Source organism: Pinus tabuliformis, chromosome 6 (genome assembly GCF_031772625.1).
Source record: "Pinus tabuliformis cultivar Carrire ecotype Pingquan chromosome 6, CPIR1, whole genome shotgun sequence".
In the NCBI taxonomy this organism is placed as follows: domain Eukaryota; kingdom Viridiplantae; phylum Streptophyta; class Pinopsida; order Pinales; family Pinaceae; genus Pinus; species Pinus tabuliformis.
The window spans coordinates 662,159,922-662,179,667 of record NC_142292.1 but is presented as its reverse complement, the minus strand read 5'-3'; the positions used below and the strand labels follow the sequence as shown (position 1 = coordinate 662,179,667).

Below are 19,746 nucleotides of genomic sequence, written 5' to 3'. Positions count from 1 at the left end.
GAAAAAGGAAAGAAAAGGGCTTGCTAGCTTAAGTGCACCCAATAAAGTGAAGAAAAAATGTTAGGGTAAGTAGAAGAAAGGTTGCAGAAATACAAGCTATTTGAGGCATAAGCACATGTATTATGTTTAATCATGTGTTTTAGTGTGCAGGAGCAGTTGTGAAAAAAAAGGATGCTCATAAGTTCATTTGGTTAACTTCCCTCATTCCATTTCACCTCTCACTACATACTTACTAATTTCCCCTTTCACCACTTCATTTCTTATGTAAACCCCTTTTTCTTTCATTTTTTTCTCTTCCCCCTTGGTTTCACACATTCCCTAGCAAATTAACATCCAAATTCATTCCCCTACCCAAAAAACCCCTTTTCCCTAGTGTGAAACTCTTTTCCCATACAAAAATCATTTTCCCTTTGTTAATTTCCCTAAAAACCCCAAAAAACCTACTAAAACCTCTTATCCTCACTATTATTCCTCCCCGCATTACTTTACTTACCCTGCAAATTCACTTTTCCCCGTTATACTCCATAAACCCGCATTATAGTTTAATACTGCAATTATACATTGATTAATTATACTTAAGTGTAATTAACCCTTGGGCCCCGCTAAATGTCTCTCCCATCTCCCACCATGCATCTCCGCCACGCGATGGCCGTTGGATCGTGCACCCCCAGATCTTACGACCCTCGCCCATATCGCACCCATTCATCTCCTGACCTTTACCGGCCCGAGAGAACTCGATATGGGCGGTATTGCTCGGTCCCTCTAGGTTTACATGGCAGCATTGCGTTAAGTCGCGTGCTCTCAGGAAAAAACCACCCATCGCTCAAAAGCAGTGCGATGGCTCCCTAAACCGCCTCCCCGCCGAAAAAAACCATCACTGTTCATTAAATGAGTTTCCATGCCAATTTTACACCGTTGTCGGTTAAAAGGCCGTGGACCCCCATTTTCAGCCTTTTTCACTTGTTTATTTTGCGAAAGCGTCCTAAACTTTCTTGCGCCCCCGAGCTTCTGCAACCGGTTCTGACCATCAATTGCCTCTCGAACACACTCCGGAAGCCCAATTCAACCCTCCAGTGAGTGACTGAAGCCACAAAACCCTCTGCAGCTACCATTCAAAACCAGTTTGCAACTTGAACCATAAATTCCAGGTATTTCAACAGAGAACCAAAACGATGCTATCAGTTTAAAACGTACAATGAATTCAAGAAATAACTAGTTGAATTTAATTGATTTCCCTTTGAATTGAGAGTATTTCCCCCTAAAATACCAAAACCTCTATCCTGCAAACTGCCTATACCCTATCTCTGATACCAGACATATTTAGACTTCACTTCTAGAGCTGTATAAGACCAATTTCCACATTTTATCACAAAAATGCCTGCCCAGAACTCCCTGGATGTCAGACCGGTCTCAACCCCTCACTTGGACATTGACCATTTGGCCCTGGCAGACAAGGATTTCCAAATTAAACACACAACTACCCCAGGCCACCTTCAGAGACTCCATTGCTGGAGTAAGGATAGGTTCATAAACCATGCTGATGAAATCAACCTTTGGGAATCCAATTTGGCCAAGTATACATTCCCAGAAGTTCTCCCATTCTAGACATTGTACATTTTTGTCATGCCTGTTATGTTCCAAGCCAAAGGGCTATTGAGGCACCAAACCATGAGCTATTATTCACCATTATGGCTAAATCCATAAACCAGATGCTGCAAATCCAACCTAGTCTTAATCTGACTCCTTTGTCCATTGGAAACCTGTTGGACCTGTACATCACACTGGACCTAGTCAAAATCAAACAAATTTTCTAGAATTTCATCATTGAGGAACGACATACTCCTACAGACATTCCACCCTATGTTGGCACTATGTTTTCATAGACTAGCAGGAGAATAATCACCATGCTCTCATGCATCCTAGGATACACATCAGGTGAGCATGTGGATGAGGTCATCATGGCTTTCCCTCCCCATTTTCACTCTAGGCAAGCCTCCTGCTATTATGTATGATTATGCCCAGTTCATTGCAGACAAAATGCATGAACAATTTACTAGATTGCCCACTGAAAGAGTTTTCAAATACTCTTCAGTGTTGTTTCATATGTTCTTGTATTACCAGACAGATAAGTTCCCTTTGAGGATCCAAAAATTGGACACCAAGGGAAAGGAGAGATCAGTCATCTACTGGACACCCTTGGTCCACAAGTTTTACACATCATTCACGTACAAAGACTTCATAGACTCTTTTGTATACCCAGTCATGAACATGCCGACTTCTAAGCCTCAACCTCAGCCTAGAATCAACCCAGAGATCAAGAGAGCACTGCAATTGGCCAAGAACAACAAGGTGGGAGATTGGTACTTGTACCAAAACCACACTGAGATTAGGATTTATGGCTGTGATCTAGCCCCCTATAAGTTGCCCAAATACCTCCCTATGAGGATATTTTCTCTTGAGTACTTCAGACAAATCATTAGCTCTGATGAGATCCACTTCCTAGCTTATAGGAAGAAAGCCCAGTTCAAATTGAAGAACCAAATGGGCCCATTTATTTACAACAACAGAGAGGCTGGACCAAAGGCCGACAAGTACTTCAACTAATGAAATTCAGAAATAGTTTCATCTGGCACTATGACCCTCGTGGGGTCCGAAACAAGCTCAGACTCAAGGTCAAGTTGGGAGCATACATCCACCACCCTAGGCCTGACATTGAACAGTTTGCTAACTAGGATGAGTGGGTGGAGAACACTTTGATTGACATGGATAACGCTGTTGCGGATGTAGAGAACAAACTTATTGATTTGGAAAGACAATTTGATCACAACTCTCTCCTGCAGGTTCCAGAACAAGAAGGGCCAATGAACATTCCTCCTGTCATACAGACCCCAGCCAATGAAGAGAAGAATCCTAAGAGGAGCAGGGATGAGGCATCTAGCTCTGCCATGGAGACTGCTGATGAGCTGTTTGAGCCAAGCAAAAGGGCCAAGTTGAATCCTGTGTTTGAATAGGAGGAGAACATTGCATCAGAGGAAATAACTGACACTGAGGCAATGGGGCAGAGAAGTAAAGAAGCAGCTACATCAGAGGAAACACAACAACCATCAACCTCCAACACACAAATGATAGAGAGACAAAAGAGTATGGAGGTTTCTTCCTATGTCAGGCCAACTGACAAGGAAAAGGACATCAAAGACAGATTTAAAGAGATAAAGATGAGGAATGAGAGATTGAAGGTAGAGACATATGCCCAATATCTCAAGCTCACACCACCAAACCAGACTAGACTGATGTCAGCCTTTGACATCAAAGAAGGAAAAATGCAGGTCTCATTTTTGCAACCTACTATACAACAACCAAAGACCTCAGTAGACTACAAGAAGACAAATTTTGAGGTGCTGGCCAGGGATGTTCATCCCATTGATCAGATAGAGTTTCACAAGCAAGCTGGAGAAATGATCTACTCCACCCTCATAGCAAAGGCCATGGCTGCTTACAAGCTGCAAGATTCATTGGACAATGTAACAACTCAATACAAATTGGAGAAGGCCTCTTCATAGGCTAAAGACACCAGGATAAAGTCCTTGGAGGACTTGGTTATTGAATTGGGCCATGACCCAAGTGATGTTAAGGCCACAGAGAAACTAATCAAAAAGAAGAATGAGGAAATAACAGCCCTCAAGAAACAGCTCAAGTTGCCTCATTTGTAGCACCCACAGACAAAGGAAGTTCTAGAAAGCCAGACCAATCGCGAGGAAATGGTGGACTTAATGCTGCAATTGAATGACCAATTAAAGGAAATGTTGAAGGAGTTGGATAACTTGATCCAACTCAAACAAGCTAGTATTGATAATTCTCCTGCAATTGTCATTCCAACAGTGACCACAGTTGACCTTCTACTTTAGCAGTAGCATTAGCTCACACTGCTCCAATGGCCACTGCACTGACTACATCAGCAACAGGATCAACAACAACAACCTCCACAAGTGATGAAGCAAACGGGCTGGTCAAAGCAATGGAAGAAATGTCCATTCAAACCAATGAGATGAACAAACTTAAGGAGAAAGTCACCAGCTTGGAGACAAATTACAGACTTGCTCAGACCATGCATAAAGAAGAACAACAAAAGGCTACAAGGATGAATGAAAGAATAAAAAGCTTGGAGAAAGAACTGACACTCAATAAACCTATAGGTAAAGCTAACGAGTAACTGTGGGCCAATATCATTGACTTTGTCAATGATATTTGTCCGTCCATCCAGGTCATTTTGTACAGATTGATTTAATAAAGCAGGCTACAAAAGCCATTGAAAGGGTTAAAATAGAACTTGGAGATATGCCAGAGGAAGCAGCAAGAATCATCCACTTCCTCAACTCCAAGAATAAGTATGAGCTGCAAGAACTGGAGATACCTGACAGGACATGTACAATTTTGGAAGTCAGAAAAGTCCTCACTAAGAGGAATTTGATGTTGAATTTAGAAGATAAGTGTCAAAACATGCAACTAGCCGTTGACAGGTTCATGGCTAAGTTTGAACTTTTGAAGGAAAAGGGATTACCTAATCCCTTAGTTATAAATGATAAGCTAATGACACATAGAGATTACAACAAGAAGATCAGGGAAGTGGCCAGAGAACAGGTAATCACTTCATCCATGAAGGGCATGCCAACAGGCAAAGTGCTGTACCAAACTTTTGAAAACTTGTTTTACCTATAGCATGAGGTTTATTAATAAGTCTACTTTTGCCAAATACACAGAGGCAGATGAGATATACAGAAAAATACTCAATATCCAATTACCAGACAAGGAAAGATGGGAAAACCTCAATAGTAAATACACAGTAAAAGTATAAATGTACAGTAAAAAGTAAAACAACACAGTAAAAGTATATTGATAGGTCAGCAAGGTTAAAGTGTATCAAGTCAAAGAGTATCAGGTGAAAGGTTAAAGTAAAACGGAACATCCAGCGTGAAGACCAAACAACCAAGTAGCATAAAGGGCAAAAGATCAAAGATGCAAAGCCAAAAAAACCTAAATAACAGGGACAACAAACAACAGTTCTATAGCTGTCTCTATCTTCTTGCATGAAGATATTTCTTTTCCTAGATCAGTTCTCAATACAGTTTGAGATATTTTGTAATTTCTGTTGTATAAATACTTCATAATTCAAAGTATTATGGTGGATTATTTTACATTTGTAGAGTTATTTTGATCTTAAACCTAAGGGTGATTGTACCATTTTCAAGTCAATAGATTGGAGCAAGTAATAAAAGCATTTCGCTACAAGATTCATGAGATGAGCCATTTGCAGTGAAGTATCTTCTTTGTGTGATTTTGTTACCTTCTTATGTGTTTCATAATCTTAAATGTGTTCTAAATTTGAATTAATTAACTAGAGATATCACTCAGAAATTGTTTAAGTACACTCTGTTTTGTACAGTTAGTCATTTACATGTTTTCGTCTGATACCCGGATTTGAGAACCCTTAATTGCTCTCCCATCTCGGTTGACTTCTTTCATTCCTTCTAGAGTCTGGCTTAGGGAACCCTTAATTTCTCCCTAGATTCGATTTGAAACCCTTCCACCATTTAGCCTTTGAGATCTGCAGTAAGTCATCTATCTTGCCTTGTAGACACTGTTTTTAGAACTGAATCCAGTCTTGTTTGTCTGACATTCGACTCCATAGCCCAATAGTAAGAGCTAAACCTTTGTTCATCTAAGTAAAGTGATCCAACCACCCAAAATTTCAAACCAAAACCCAAGTGCAAACAATAACTAGCCTAAAATCATCTTAACTAAAACAAAGTTAAATTATAAAGAGAGAGCCCTCTCTGAGCATCAGGAAGGCTAAGTCCTGTTTTCCAAAAGTGGTTTGTGGTTACCTTTGACTTTTCTTTCTTCATTAACTTCAAAAGAAGTATCAAAGTGATAACATATGGAACTATTAGCTACCTTTTAATCCTAGACTCCTTACAGAAGGCTATGATTTGCTTGAATGTATATTCTCCTCCATTAACAGACCTCAGTATCTTGATTCTCCTTTCTGTAAGGTTCTTTACTTCAACTTTGAATTCTTGAAATTTGGTAAATACTTCATCCTTGGATTTGATTAAGTAAACCCAAGTTTTTTTTAAATGATCATCTATGAATGTGACATAATATAGATGACCTCCAAGTGATTTAGGAGTCACTGCGTCAGAATGGTCTCTTGGTGTTCTTACCCAATGGACATCGCTTACATACTCCTTCATGATCTCTTTCAATTCGGGGATTCCATCTACTATAGACCTTAGAGTTGGAAGGATTTTGAAATGAAGATGGCCAAATCTTTTATGCCAGAGTTCACATGGGGCTGATTTAAATGTGAACCAAAGCTTGTGCAAGAGGAGATGTCAACCTGTAAAGTCTTCCTTCACGAATACCAATTACTCTAGCATTGTTTATGCTTGAGTTCTTACTCCATACTACAACTTTTCCATCAATGAAAGCTACTCTATCACCCATATCTTCTAGACTTGAAATGGAAAGTAAGTTCCCATGCAAACCTGAAACAAACAGGATGTTGTTAAGATGAATGTTGCTTCCATTTTCTAGCTTTATAGAGGTTGATCCAATTCCTCTTATAGGATAACTCTTATTATCTCCAAGTTCCACTGAGTAAGAAGATTTTCCCTTTGATAATGTCTTCAGTTGTTTGTGATGACTAGTCATGTGTCTAGATGCACCACTATTAATTACCCAAATGCTCTCATCTTGGAATGTGCTAGTGAGTGTTGAGAAGAGACCTTCATCCTTTGTCTTGATTACTTCCTTTTTTTTGTAGTAAATAGAAGATTCCATGCTTCCTTGATGCCTTTCTTGAAATGACTTGCTACCTTTGAACACTTCTTGAGGAACTTCTTCAATGTAGTGGAGATCTTCATAATTTCCTTAGCCAACCTTAGCTCTGATACCATGTTGAGAAATCTATAGGGAAATGATTAGAGTGATTTCTCTTTACTTGATAACTTGCTTGTGATGTCTTTTTACTTATTAGCTTTGTTACTTATTATTATGTGTGTGTATCATCAAACAACTACCAAAACAAGAAGAACAGGAAAACCACAAATATCTTCTCTTCCTTATAGATTCTTCAATTGACGAATTCCAAGACCTTAAGATTGAATCCGATAACCTTCAAGACCAAGACCAACCTCTCTGGATGATGTGCTAACCTTGATCCAGTCAAACCCAGTCAAATCTCTTCCAGTAGCACTTCTTCGACCTCTAGCTGCAAAATTTCAGCCTCCACTGTAGATCTGAAATTTTCGGCCCCGAGTAGTCGCTGCTGCCACACGTGTGAGCCTCGATTCGCTTTTTGAGCCTTCCTTTGACCTTCACTTGCCTTTCTCTGACTTTTGGACCTTGAGGATGACCCTTGGTGACCTTTGCTTGACCTTCTTGCCTTCTTTTCTCCAAGATTGAACTTGTAGATAGAAACCCTAGATTTGTTGCAGAAACCCTAGTCCTCCTTAGCACGTGTGAGAGAGAAATAGCCCAAACAAAAGTCTTCTTCATCCTCTTCCTTCTGCGCTGCCTTCTTCTTCGCTAGAATGAGTGATGAATGAATGTCTCTCAAGGAGGACGCGTTTCTTCCTATATATAGGCTCTTTAAGGTGGACATGGCTCTTCCTTTTAGGCTGACTTGCCAACTGCTCGTCCAACTTGGTCTTGTAGGGTATTTAGATTCTTTTAAAAACAAATAATTTTCTTTACAAGTTACAATGTGCCCAATGGGGTCTTCAACTTATGACAATGACTCTTTTGACTTCTTGACCTAGGACAAACTCTAAAAGCATTCAATGGGTGCTTGACCTATAAAATAAAAGACCTTGAGCATGAAACCCATGCTCCAAAAATAATAATAATAACTTTCTTTCATTTTACAATTTACAAGAATCAAAAGTACATTTCATATTTATGAAGACCGAACCTAGTTACACATTTTTCAACAGCTTCCCCACACAAAAGTTCTTGAAACTCACAAGGGGTGCTTTTGGGCGCCCCCCTCAAAAGGGGTGTTTATGGGCGTCTCCCCTCAAAAGGGGTGTTTATGGGCGTTCCCCCTCAAAAGGGGTGCTTCTGGGGGTTCCCCTTTTGGGGAGACATGTTCCCCACACTAGGTAAACGTTCCCCCCTGTGTCTCCCCAAAAGGGGGATGTGGGGAAGGGTTTCCCTAGATGTCCCCCCATCCCAGGTGCACAGGAAGCATGGGGTGTGTGCACCCCACCATGGGGGACGCATCCCCGTGGAACACTGGACTAAAATTCCAAGGTTATTTGTACATCATTTTAATGTTGGGATTTATTTTTACATGCTTGCTTTATTTTCTATTGTTGTGTGTTATTCCATTTAACAATTAATCCTTACACTGTGTATGGCTTGAAATATGTTACCGCATATATGTCTTCAGTGGCAAATTGATTCTTATGGTTTTCCTCAGCACTGGTTATGCTGTTCTTGTTATTCCACTACATGGCTTTTTGAGTCTAATTAAGGGGAGTTCTTATGATTCCAATATGCATTTTGTTAACTCTCATAAGGGGATATTGAGTTGAATAGTTACAGTAGTTTAGACTCTAGAGGTTGGGTTGGAATTGTAGATCTACGATGTTGATGTTAGGATGCATATATTTTTTCGGTCAGGGTAGGCATGCTTTTTGATACATGGGAAGCTATGAACCCCATCTCTGCTTTATCTTGGTCGCACTTCAAAATGGGGAGCTGTCAAACTGAACCAAAACACAATTATTCTAGGGCTTTATGTCTGCTGGGGTTTGAACTAGGGTAGTTTGCATGGTGACACCCGTCTCAATCACTAGGTCTGGACATTGTTAGGTATGCATCTGTTATTATATTATGACAAGGTAGATTTTAATATTTCAGTTTACAACGTACTTCTCTTTGATCTTTAAATGCATTGCTTTTAGATATAAGATGAAGATGCCTGATGGACTCTTAATTGCTTTCTCTTATATGTTTATAGATCCTGCCCCTTTGACCTATTTTGGCCATTTTGGTGGACAACAATGATATTTCTTTCCTTTTTCTTCACTATTGTTGGATTTTGGTGACTTGATAAGCTTCTATGTTAGTTTTCGTTGTTTAGTTTATGCTTAGGCATACAATCTAAAAGAAAAATGTTAATCCTACCTTTTCTTTTCTTCTGTCTCAGATGTTGTAGGGATATATAAATTATTTTAAAATTAAGAATGCCATGATGTGGTATTTTTATATGCTGGTGTATTTATTTATTTCCCCTGTGATATTATCTTATAGGTTAAGCGACGACTACCAGATTTCTGTCCAGCAAGAGTTTTGGACTATGGTTCAGGGCCAGGTTCAGTTTTTTGGTAATGACTATAGCCTGTTTAGACAAATAATTTTTTTTTTAATCCAATGGTTCTTTCTATCATTGAATCATATAAAGATAGAATCAAAAGGATTAAGCTATTTATGAGGCTGTCCTATTGTTGTATCCTTCTTTACTTCACTTCATCCTAGATTTAGCTTTGGCATTTTCTAGGAGTTGTGTTTGCACTCCTGCATTGTACTTGAACTGGATGTATCCTTTAGTCCCATTGACCTACTTTTGTGGTCATTCGTTGGACATTAATAAAATTATCTTATCTTGACACCCATCATGGGAAAAACCTTAATACTCTGTTGTCACTGTTTGAGATACTGCCTTTATGCGAGATCATGCTTGGTATTGATAAATTTTGTTGGTGGATGAATCATCATCTTTTTCCCCTTGACAATGATGCTTCTATAGATTGAAAATATTATCTATAGAACATGAAAACCTCTCCCCGACTTTAGCAGAGATGGAAATAATCATACCTTAGATTAAGTTACAGGACAACCTAAATGTTAATATTCTGAACTTCCAATCTGTTGGATGGATAATGACGAACAAACTAACACAACACATTGTACATGGACTACAAGAAGAGCAAAAAAGAGGGGTTAAGTCCTGTTATACACCCACTGTGCTCAAGGAAGTGAATGATGCAACACCAGGAGCAGAGTGCACCTTCAGTACTTCTAAGTTCTAGGTGATGGTAGCTGTAGCAAGACTTGGATAGTGCTCAGGTTGGTTTGTATCTGAAATAGTTACAATGACCTCTGCAACCTGTGTCACCAAACAACAAGAGAAAACTCAGCAAAACAAGAGAACAGATCTCCTTTCTCACTTGTTTTGGTTGGTGGAGGTTGGTTTTAGTAAAGCACTCCATTTGTCAGTGTCAGTTTTTCTTACGGCTAAATTGTTCTTTGCTTTTGATAATTGCATTTGTACTTTTCATCATCACATATACATTCACCCCATAACATCATCATAATATTAGCAATTATATAGAAAGAACAATATCATCAACAATGATGCGGAATAATAAAAAGAGCATCAGAAGAAAAGCATACACAAAAGTGGACACCAGAATTTGGTCGGAGACCAGGGCAAAACCCCACAAGGGGGAAAACCCGCAATCCATTCTTCCTCTTCTATTAGATTTCATCAATTGTTCAGCTGAGATACAAAGTACATCTAAATCATATCAGGCCACCTAGGGCCAATCCAAAGTGGTTCACAATTACGTTTGTGAACAATACGAGACACATCAAAAGGGCTGCCATCATAAGCACGATCATCATCCGGAGCACTGTCATGCATGCTCACATCACTGCAATACTAATCTCTATCATATCTAGGGCATCCAAGTTAGGTCATGTCAATATTGTCATCACTAACATACTGCCATATCACTATAACTGAATAATACTTTATGGTGCTGGATCGCTATGTCACTGCCAGGTCATACTGTTAAGATCATTGTCCTGTAACAAAATCATGTCAGCCACCTGGGTCTCTGCATATATATTTGAATCTGGATTGTAGTCCTTGATAGGGTTTCTCTTCAGTGACAAGATCTCAATATGTATAGTGTGAATCATACATGTTGAGGCCATTGAGCGAATGTAACTGGACAAACCATAGAGTAACGCTGCCACACACACACACACACACACATATATATTCAAGACAGACTTTTGATTGAATACAAACTGTGCAATGATGCTAACTGCATGTGTATCGATGCCATACCATATGGACTGTGTAACAATGCTAACCATAGAAACTGTCATCGTAGAACTACCACAATATACTACTGTAACATTATCACAATAAACACTGTAAAATACTACTGTAATATTATCACAATAAACCACTCTAAATTTTCGTTCTTCGGAATACCATTGCGGATAGTTCTTCAAAGGGCGAGTTCCATGATGCAGAGAGTGAGGTCATGTCACTGTGTAAATGGTCACTGAAGACTGTGAGTGCCAAAGCGTACTGTGTAATGCATTGTTACATAATATCAAACCATAGAGTGATCCAAAATAAATAGCGAGTCATCACAATAAAAAAAAAACCACTGTAGATGACAAGAGACAATGTTCTATAAGAATTTTGTGTGTTCTGTGCCAGCAAACTCTCATCACTCTTAGATAAAATGATCCGAGCCTTGGACATATAGTCATGATGACTCTGGAGTCTGTACCACTGAGCATAATAGAAAGTGAGCCATAGCACATTGAACAAAGGCAGGGATATACAAGCCAGAACAGTTATTTCAGAATGTGCCTCAGAGGTGCATATATGAGTCAATGAAGGAGTGCTAAAGACCTGCAAAAATAAGAGAGCCACTCAATGAAAATTATCGAACCACCCAAATATTATTGAGTCTCTGAGGTTTTTACCATACCGCACCATTGAGAGATTAACCATAGGATATTTATAATAGAATTATCATGTGAAGAGCAAGCCGACCACAACATTTGCCATAATTCATTTTTTGAGAATATTGGAGGGAGAATTTCAAATTCAATTCAAATTTAAATATGTAAATCTTCTTTAATAGTTGTTTTCCGAAAATAATATTTTTCCATTGAGGCCATAGGCTTACAATTTGGGGCTTATAGGATCTATGGGAAATTCGTCCCATAGCTGCCCAATTTCCAACAGTCACTAATCTTGGAACAACTGATCGTGGATGAGAACCTGTAAATCCAGCAGAAGGTGTTTTTGCAATGTCATTGGAGGTGGTTGTTGTCTTATACTAGATGCTCGGTGGCAAACTGAGATTGGTTGTGTGGAAATTTCTAAATCTGACACATCAGAAATCCCTATTGCATTATCTGGTTTATTATCTCCTACTTGTTCTTTCCATTAACAAGTTATTTATAAATATAAATACTGAAATAAACACAAATGCAGCCTTCACACATATACAAATCAACAACTGAAATAACTGAGACAATCACACAAGGGACATCATTATTTTTGGACAATCGTTCCCGGAAAAACCCAATGCAAGAAAACCGGTGTAGCAGATATGAGGGTTTTATTATTATGCAGTTTCTGAATACAACTAGGGTGCCAGAAATGGCTCACCCTTCAGAGAATTTCCTTGGCAGAAATACCTCTCCTCGGAGACAGATTTTCCAGCTGATCAGCAACCGGATGATTGATCCCACAACAACTTCGACAGTTCCTTAGCTGGATAGCGAAAGCTACTCCAAGCGTTTCTTTGGAACTGCGTCACCCTCTAGGGATTGCATCGCCCTTTTCTGCTCTGCATTTGCCTCTCAGTTCCCAGTCTGCCCCACAGAAATCTCTTGGCACTGCCTCTTCAGCCTAGCGTCAGCTCTGCTAGCCTCTGCGCAACCTCTACTGCCTCTGCGTCAGCCTCTCGGCCTTCTGCGTCTTCTGCGCTAGCCCACTTAGCTTCTGCGTAAGTCCTGGCTGTCTTTGTGTCAGCCTTCCAAGGTTCTGTTTTGTCTCTCCGACACTTTCTCTACCTCTCTGATATGTATTCTCGACCTTTTACCGAAATTCCCCTCGATGCAACAGATCACTAACTCGATTTATCAACAAACCCTGCCTCAAAAAATCAAATTCTTGATCAACTTGGTGTATCTCCAACTGACCCTCAACCCTCCTCTTATACTTTTCCTGTTGACGATTCAACGACCGAGATTAAGTCCCTAATCAACGACTAAGATTAGATTTGGCTTGATCCTCATCATTTAGAACTTTCTCACCCATTTTATATTAATACACATTAATATTTTAATTTTCCTAAGTTTAGACTTAGGAACCCCATTAAAAATATTAATTATTTTAATATCTCTCCATCCGGGTGGAATTTCGCCAAACGATTTCTGGGTCTTGGAAATCTTGCCTTAGCCTCTCCACCAATTTTCATGGCTAGAGCACATTCGATGCTACCACAAATAAACACTCCCTCTTAGCGAGGAATGTGCTTTAGTAATGCTCCACCACTGAAACATCACACTGATCCTTCGCACTGGTACCTGTGTTGATGCTTGGCCTGCTGCCTCACATCCTCTGCACTGTTGTTCCTTGTACTGCTACCCATGACACTGACACTGACACTGCCACCGCCACTACCACTGCCACTGTTACATCTGTACTTCGGCTCCCTCTCAATATGCTGCCCATGCTGCCACTAGCATTGCCACTGCTAATTGCTGCACTGCAACTTAGTTACTGAGAAGTAGGTAACTGACTTCACCAAACACTGACATCCTAGTTAGCCTGAAAGCCTCGTGATGCTGAAACTGCCTTTGCTGCTAACTCGTGCTCCCTCTGCTGCAAACACCTCTATGCCTCTCACACTGCTGCAACCTCTGCTGTGCTGCTACAAACTTCTGCACTCTAGCCTTGCCTTGCTGCTCCATCACACTATGCTCCACTCGACATTTGTCATCATGCTACTCTCATTAAGGGCTCCCGTAGTTGGATGTGATCCAAGAGTTTGGGCACCTCAAGGATCTTTCCTCTAGTATGTAGTCCTCCTGAATACAACTCGATGTCACCCCACCTCTTCTCTAGAGGTGCACGAGCACTCATGGCACAATCGTCATCGGTCTCAACCTCTTTCTCCACCTTAGCTGGAGTTGCCTTTGAATCGAAAACCTCTCCCTTGTTTTTCTTCTTGGGACACTGGGATGCATAATGTCCTAGCTCCCCACAATGGAAGCACTTAACCTTGGAGATGTCCTTCTTCTTCCTTTTCCTTTGCTGTCCTGCAGATGCTAGAGCCGCATCCTCCTCCTCCTCTTTCTTGATTCGACCTCCCTTGGCACTACTCCTTGCCTTGGTCATCCTCCTAATCTCTTCTTGGCGAAGAGCTGCCCACATCTCCTCCCAATGGGAAGAGTAGCCTTGCCCAAAATACTTTGGAAAAATGTCTCCCATTCCTCAGAGATTGCATTCAGGGCAGTCCTGACCATAAATTCTGGATCCGGTGTAGACCCCATAGAAGTAAGCTAGTCACGAATCTCTTGCAACCTGAGAAGGAATGGATCTATCTAGTCTCCCTTCTGAATTTGATATGACCGCAGTTGATTCTCTAATAGCATCTTCCGCTGCACGGAAGAGCCCTGGTATAAGGTGGTTAGGGTGTCCCACATCTCGTTTGCGGTATTCTTCTCAGCAATATGTGGTATGACATGATCTTTGACCCTGTCTAGGATCATGCACTTCACCCTTGCCATTGCATCCTCATACTTTTCGTTCTCAGCTGGGCCAGTTGGTATCGCCACGGTTTGCAAGGCAAAGTCCTTGATGCGATGTCGATCCAGGATTGCCAGGATCCTGGCCTTTTAGATGACAAAGTTGGAAGCCCCGTCCAACCTGTCCTGATCCCTTAGTCTGTTCATTGCCATTTCAGCTCCTCTTCTGGACTCCCTCTTAGTCTCGACTCCCCTTCTGGAAATCTCCCTCTAAGTCCTGATTTCCCTTCTAGAAATCCTTTGGCCAACTGTCGAACCACTCCTCTCCAATCGTCCTTGCAGCTGCAACTTGGATCTGAATTCCTTGTCTAGAAATCCGTCGAGTTAGTGACTCCCTCTACCTTGGTCTTGCCTCAGACATTGTTCTGCTTTGACAGAAGCAATGTCCCACCAACTCCACAAATCACAGTTTGCCCATAGATCCCCAAGCCCCGACAACTGAAGAAACTGAGCCTTTCAGGCTTTGCACAATCCCGAAAGAGGCTGAATTTGCTCCTGCTGGCCACAACATTGATCCTTCCTGGCTGAGAAAGATGATTGGGCACTGTGTAGGTCTGATCTACCCCTCTTTGCCTCTGCGCTGACCCTCCTCATGGCTCTAAATGATGACACAGGCTCTGCGTCACTTCCTCTCTTGCTGCTTTAGCTCTGGAACAACGCTGTCTCTCGGGACAACTACTACTGCTACAAATTTCAGATTTTTGCTGGTGCCTTTAGTCCTCATGTGGTCTACAATGCTCTGATAACATGTGGAAATTTCCAAATCTGACACATCAGAAATCCCTACTACATTATCTGGTTTATTATCTCCTACTTGTTCTTTCTATTAACAAGTTATTTATAAATATAAATATCGAAATAAACACAAATGCAACCTTCACACATATATAGATCAACAACTGAAATAACTGAGACAATCACACAAGGGACATCGTTATTTTTGGACAATCGTCCCTGGAAAAAACCAATGCGGGAAAACTGGTGCAGTAGATATGAGGGTTTTATTATTATGCAATTTCTGAATACAACTAGGGTGCCAGAAATGGCTCACCCTTCAGAGAATTTCCTTGGCAAAAGTACCTCTCCTCGGAGACAGATATTCCGGCTGATCAACAACTGGATGATTGATCCCACAGCAACTTCGATAGTTCCTTAGCCGGACAACGAAAGCTGCTCCAAGCGTTTCTCTGGAACCGTGTCACCCTTTTTTGCTCTACGTTTGTCTCTCAACTCCCAGTTTTCTCCATGCAAATCCCTTAGCGCTGCCTCTTCAGCATAGTGTCAGCTCTGCTAGCCTCTGTGCAGCCTCTACTGCCTCTGCGTCAGCCTCTTGGCCTTTTGTGTTAGCCTCTTGGCCCTTTGCGTCTTCTGCGTTGGCCCACTCAGCCTCTGCGTCAGCCTTCCAAGGCTCTGCACTGTCTCTCCAACACTTTTTCTGCCTCTCTGATATGTATTCTTGGCCTTTTGTTGAACTTCTCCTCGCTGCAACATATCACTAACTTGATTTCTCGGCAAACCCTGCCCCAAAAAATTGGATTCTTGATCAACTTGGTGTATCTCCAACTGACCCTCAAGCCTCCTCTTATACTTTTCCTGTTGACGATTCAATGATCGAGATTAAGTCCCTAATCAACAACTAAGATTAGATTTGGCTTGATCCTCATCATTTAGAACTTTTTCACCCATTTTATATTAATACACACTAATATTTTAATTTTCCTAGGTTTAGACTTAGAAACCCCATTAAAAATATTAATTATTTTAATCTCTCCATTCAAGTGGAATTTCCCCATACGATTTCTGAGTCTTGGAGATCTTATGTGCCTTAGCCTCTCCACCAATTTTCATGGCTAGAGCACATCCGATGCTACCACAAATCAACAGGTTGTTCATGATTACCCGTTGCTTGAAGGTCTGTCACCTGTATCATATACTGGGTTCATTGTCAATGACTACAAACATATTGATAAGGAAGAGACTTCTGCTTTCGAGAATACCACAAAGATTGGTGAAGTTTCATCTCGACAAATCTGCAATTGTTTAGGATACCTGAATGGACGTTCACTTAGAGATCTTGCATCTGGTGCATAGAAACATAAAGTCTGCTAATCTGCTTATAGATCTCAATGGAGAGCATTTCTTAGGACTGTCATACACATGACAGCCGCTCAGATATACCATTCCAGAGCTGTTCTGTGAGTTTGTTTCATCCTCATTAAAAGAGGACCACCCGAGTGCATGAGGATATTACTCCAACAAACCACAACAAGCAGAAAGAGCACTTGCAATTAGCAATTGACTGCAGTTACCAGACACAAAATACAGTTCTAGATTAGACACATATAGACTCTCAAACAGCAGTGTGACCGCTGTAATGTACCTTGTTAAAGTTAATGTACAGCAGACTGACATGAATTTTCAGACCTGTGGAGCGCTCCTGGATAGACAACAGTTTAAATGTGGATTTGGTCAATGCCTTTGGTGTATGTATATGTGTGTGTGTGTGTGACCGCTGCTTTAAAACAATAGCTTGGATGACCTGAAGGACCTTAAATTATGGTTTGTTCTTTTTTTTTTTTCTAAAAAGGGCTCGATCGACATGTCCACTTGAACAAATCTAGCTGGGCCGATGTAACAAATAGAATTTGTAACTGGTTGAGTAATCCAAAATAATTGGAAAATCAAGACATCCATTGAGGATAAAAATATTTATATCGAATAATGTATAAGAGAATTGATATGAGATATTGTTACAAATGAGGGCTCGCTTATATACCTAGGCAGGTGTGTGAAATTTCCACGATTGCAATAACTGGAATTTAATCTTTTGTCTACTAGAGATTATTTGTATTCTGAATTTTTAATTTGGCAAATAACGATTAAATCACTTTTGCAATTTTCACAAATAAAATAAGTTGTGGAAGATAAAGTATTGGAACTAAGAAAATAATGCACACACACACAATAATTTGACATTGTTGTTTTTGAAGAAATGTCACTGGAAAAGCCTTGAAGGGAAAACCAGTTCAGCAGATGAGGGTTTTATTATTATTCAACAATTTTAGAAATATTACAACTGGTTGCCTTTCACTGCAAACCTTTGGCAAATACTGATCTCCACTAGCAAAATAATCTAAAGAGTCACTATCTGCCTTTGCAACTGGATCTTGCCTCTCCTAGCAAACTCACACTCCTTGGCTATTCACATTTCTTGACTGGAAATGTGAGCTGCTTGCCTTCGAAAGTTTGTACAACCACTGGGAACCTTTCCCAGCAAGTCGTATTGGCTCTTGGACTACTCTAGGCCCACTCGCTCTGCATTCGGTTGATATCCGACTCTGGCTCATTGAAACAAGATCCTCTGCCACTCACACTATCAAACTGACTACTTGGACTAGCTTTTTTCGGCCTCCCTTTCCTGTCACTCTTGCACTGGAAAATATTGAGGAAATCTCCTTTGGAATCCTGCTCCCAAATCTTTGTTGAACCCCTGCTGCTGACTCTCTCCCTATCTTCAACTACGCCCTTGCTAAATCACTGCAACTGGGTAGTCAAATTGCTCTCTCAATAAACTGTGTCTCTCCAACCCCATTGACCCTACTCTTATAATCTTTTATTGGGCAACCAATGATCATGATCACATCTCAATCAATAGCTATGATCATCTTGACTCTGTCAATTAAGTTTTGTGGAAGTCTTTAGAGAAAAATTGACCTCCCTCAATTAATCTGATTTAATTAACCACTTTTCCGAAGTTAGACTTAGGAAATGTTGAATTATAGGCTAATTAATCTAATTGAGGTGTTTCTAAGGCTTTTTTGACGAAACCTTTTCTGGATTTTGGATATCTCATGTTCCTTAGCCTCTTAGACACCAATCTAGATTACAACACCATTATGTTGCTCCTCCAAAAATTAACATTCCCTCTAAACAAGGAAGGTGTTCTTCACTACTCCCATTTGCTCCCCGAAGTAGACAAATTTTGCCCTACCCAAGGCCTTAGTGAGTATATCTGCAACTTGTTGATCTGTGGGAACATGTTGTAGCCAAATTGATCCACGCTGCTGGTGTTTGACATCTGTGATACAACTGGTTGTCATGATTTAGCAAACCTTCGATAAATTTATTCCTTCACTTCTGGTAGCTAATTTGACCTCTTGGAAGCTACTAACAAATCAATTTGGCCTCCCTTTGAGACCCTGAATCGACCTCTGTAGTTGCATAATGACAATCTCCAGCAAACTCGCACTGCTAGGAAAAAACTCAGCCTCCACTGGAAATCAAACCATCAAACTGGGAACTACTTCTCTGCAAATTGATCTAACAAAGTACCTTGTGCCTTGGAAGCTCCCTCTGCCTCACTAAACTTGCACTACTAGACAGACTACATCCTTCCTCTGCAAATAAAGAGATCTTCCACTGCCACTGAGAAACTGGAAATCACTATGCACCATGCTACTGCGCTACTTTGATTCACCTGCTACATACTATAGCTGAACCAAACTGTGTTTCCACTACGCTATTTTGATCTCACACTGCTGATGCCTCTACTCTGGAGTCTTTGGTTGGAATTGCACCTTGCTTTTTGCAACTAGCCAATTTGCACTGCCTTCCTCCTGCCTCTGTGTTGCTGCTATCATTGCAACCCTGTGTGTCGATTTCACTGCTACTATGATACTTGGGCTCCCGTAGCAAAGTTAATGGTCTCACTGAGGAATCACATACACAACAACTGGATTTGATCCATTGATCAAGCCCTCCCTGGCTAGATCTAGATATTTTTGCTGCTCCTTCCTCGAACACTGCCCGATCTAGAAAATTGGAGTGTCATACTCCTCCTGGAGGAATTGCTGCTATCAGTGTGAATTCATCCTCCAACTTGGCAGACAAATCCTCGATCTCTGCTGAAGTAGCTTTCTGCTTCCCCTTCTTGTCCTTCTTCCTCTTAGGACACTGACTCACTTAATGACCAAATTCACCATAACCAAAACACTTGACCATTGACAAGTCCTTCTTTTCTCCTTTTGACTCTTGTCCCTAGCTGGGACTCTTCTTCGCTTTCCCTTATTCTATTACATGTAAGTACATGCTTTTAATGTTATTCGT

At 40.7% G+C, this 19,746-nt stretch overlaps 1 protein-coding gene across 2 annotated transcripts in view; it reads left to right on the top strand.

Moving 5' to 3' along the window:
• LOC149260346 (rsm22-cox11 tandem fusion protein 2, mitochondrial-like) overlaps positions 1-19,746 on the top strand; it is a 561,260-nt gene that overhangs the window by 103,651 nt on the left and 437,863 nt on the right. For both annotated transcript variants that reach the window (XM_089420322.1, XM_089420323.1), the window contains exon 4: positions 9,319-9,392. In XM_089420322.1, coding sequence (XP_089276448.1) covers positions 9,319-9,392 — 74 coding nt within the window. The remainder of the gene's footprint in view (positions 1-9,318; positions 9,393-19,746) is intronic.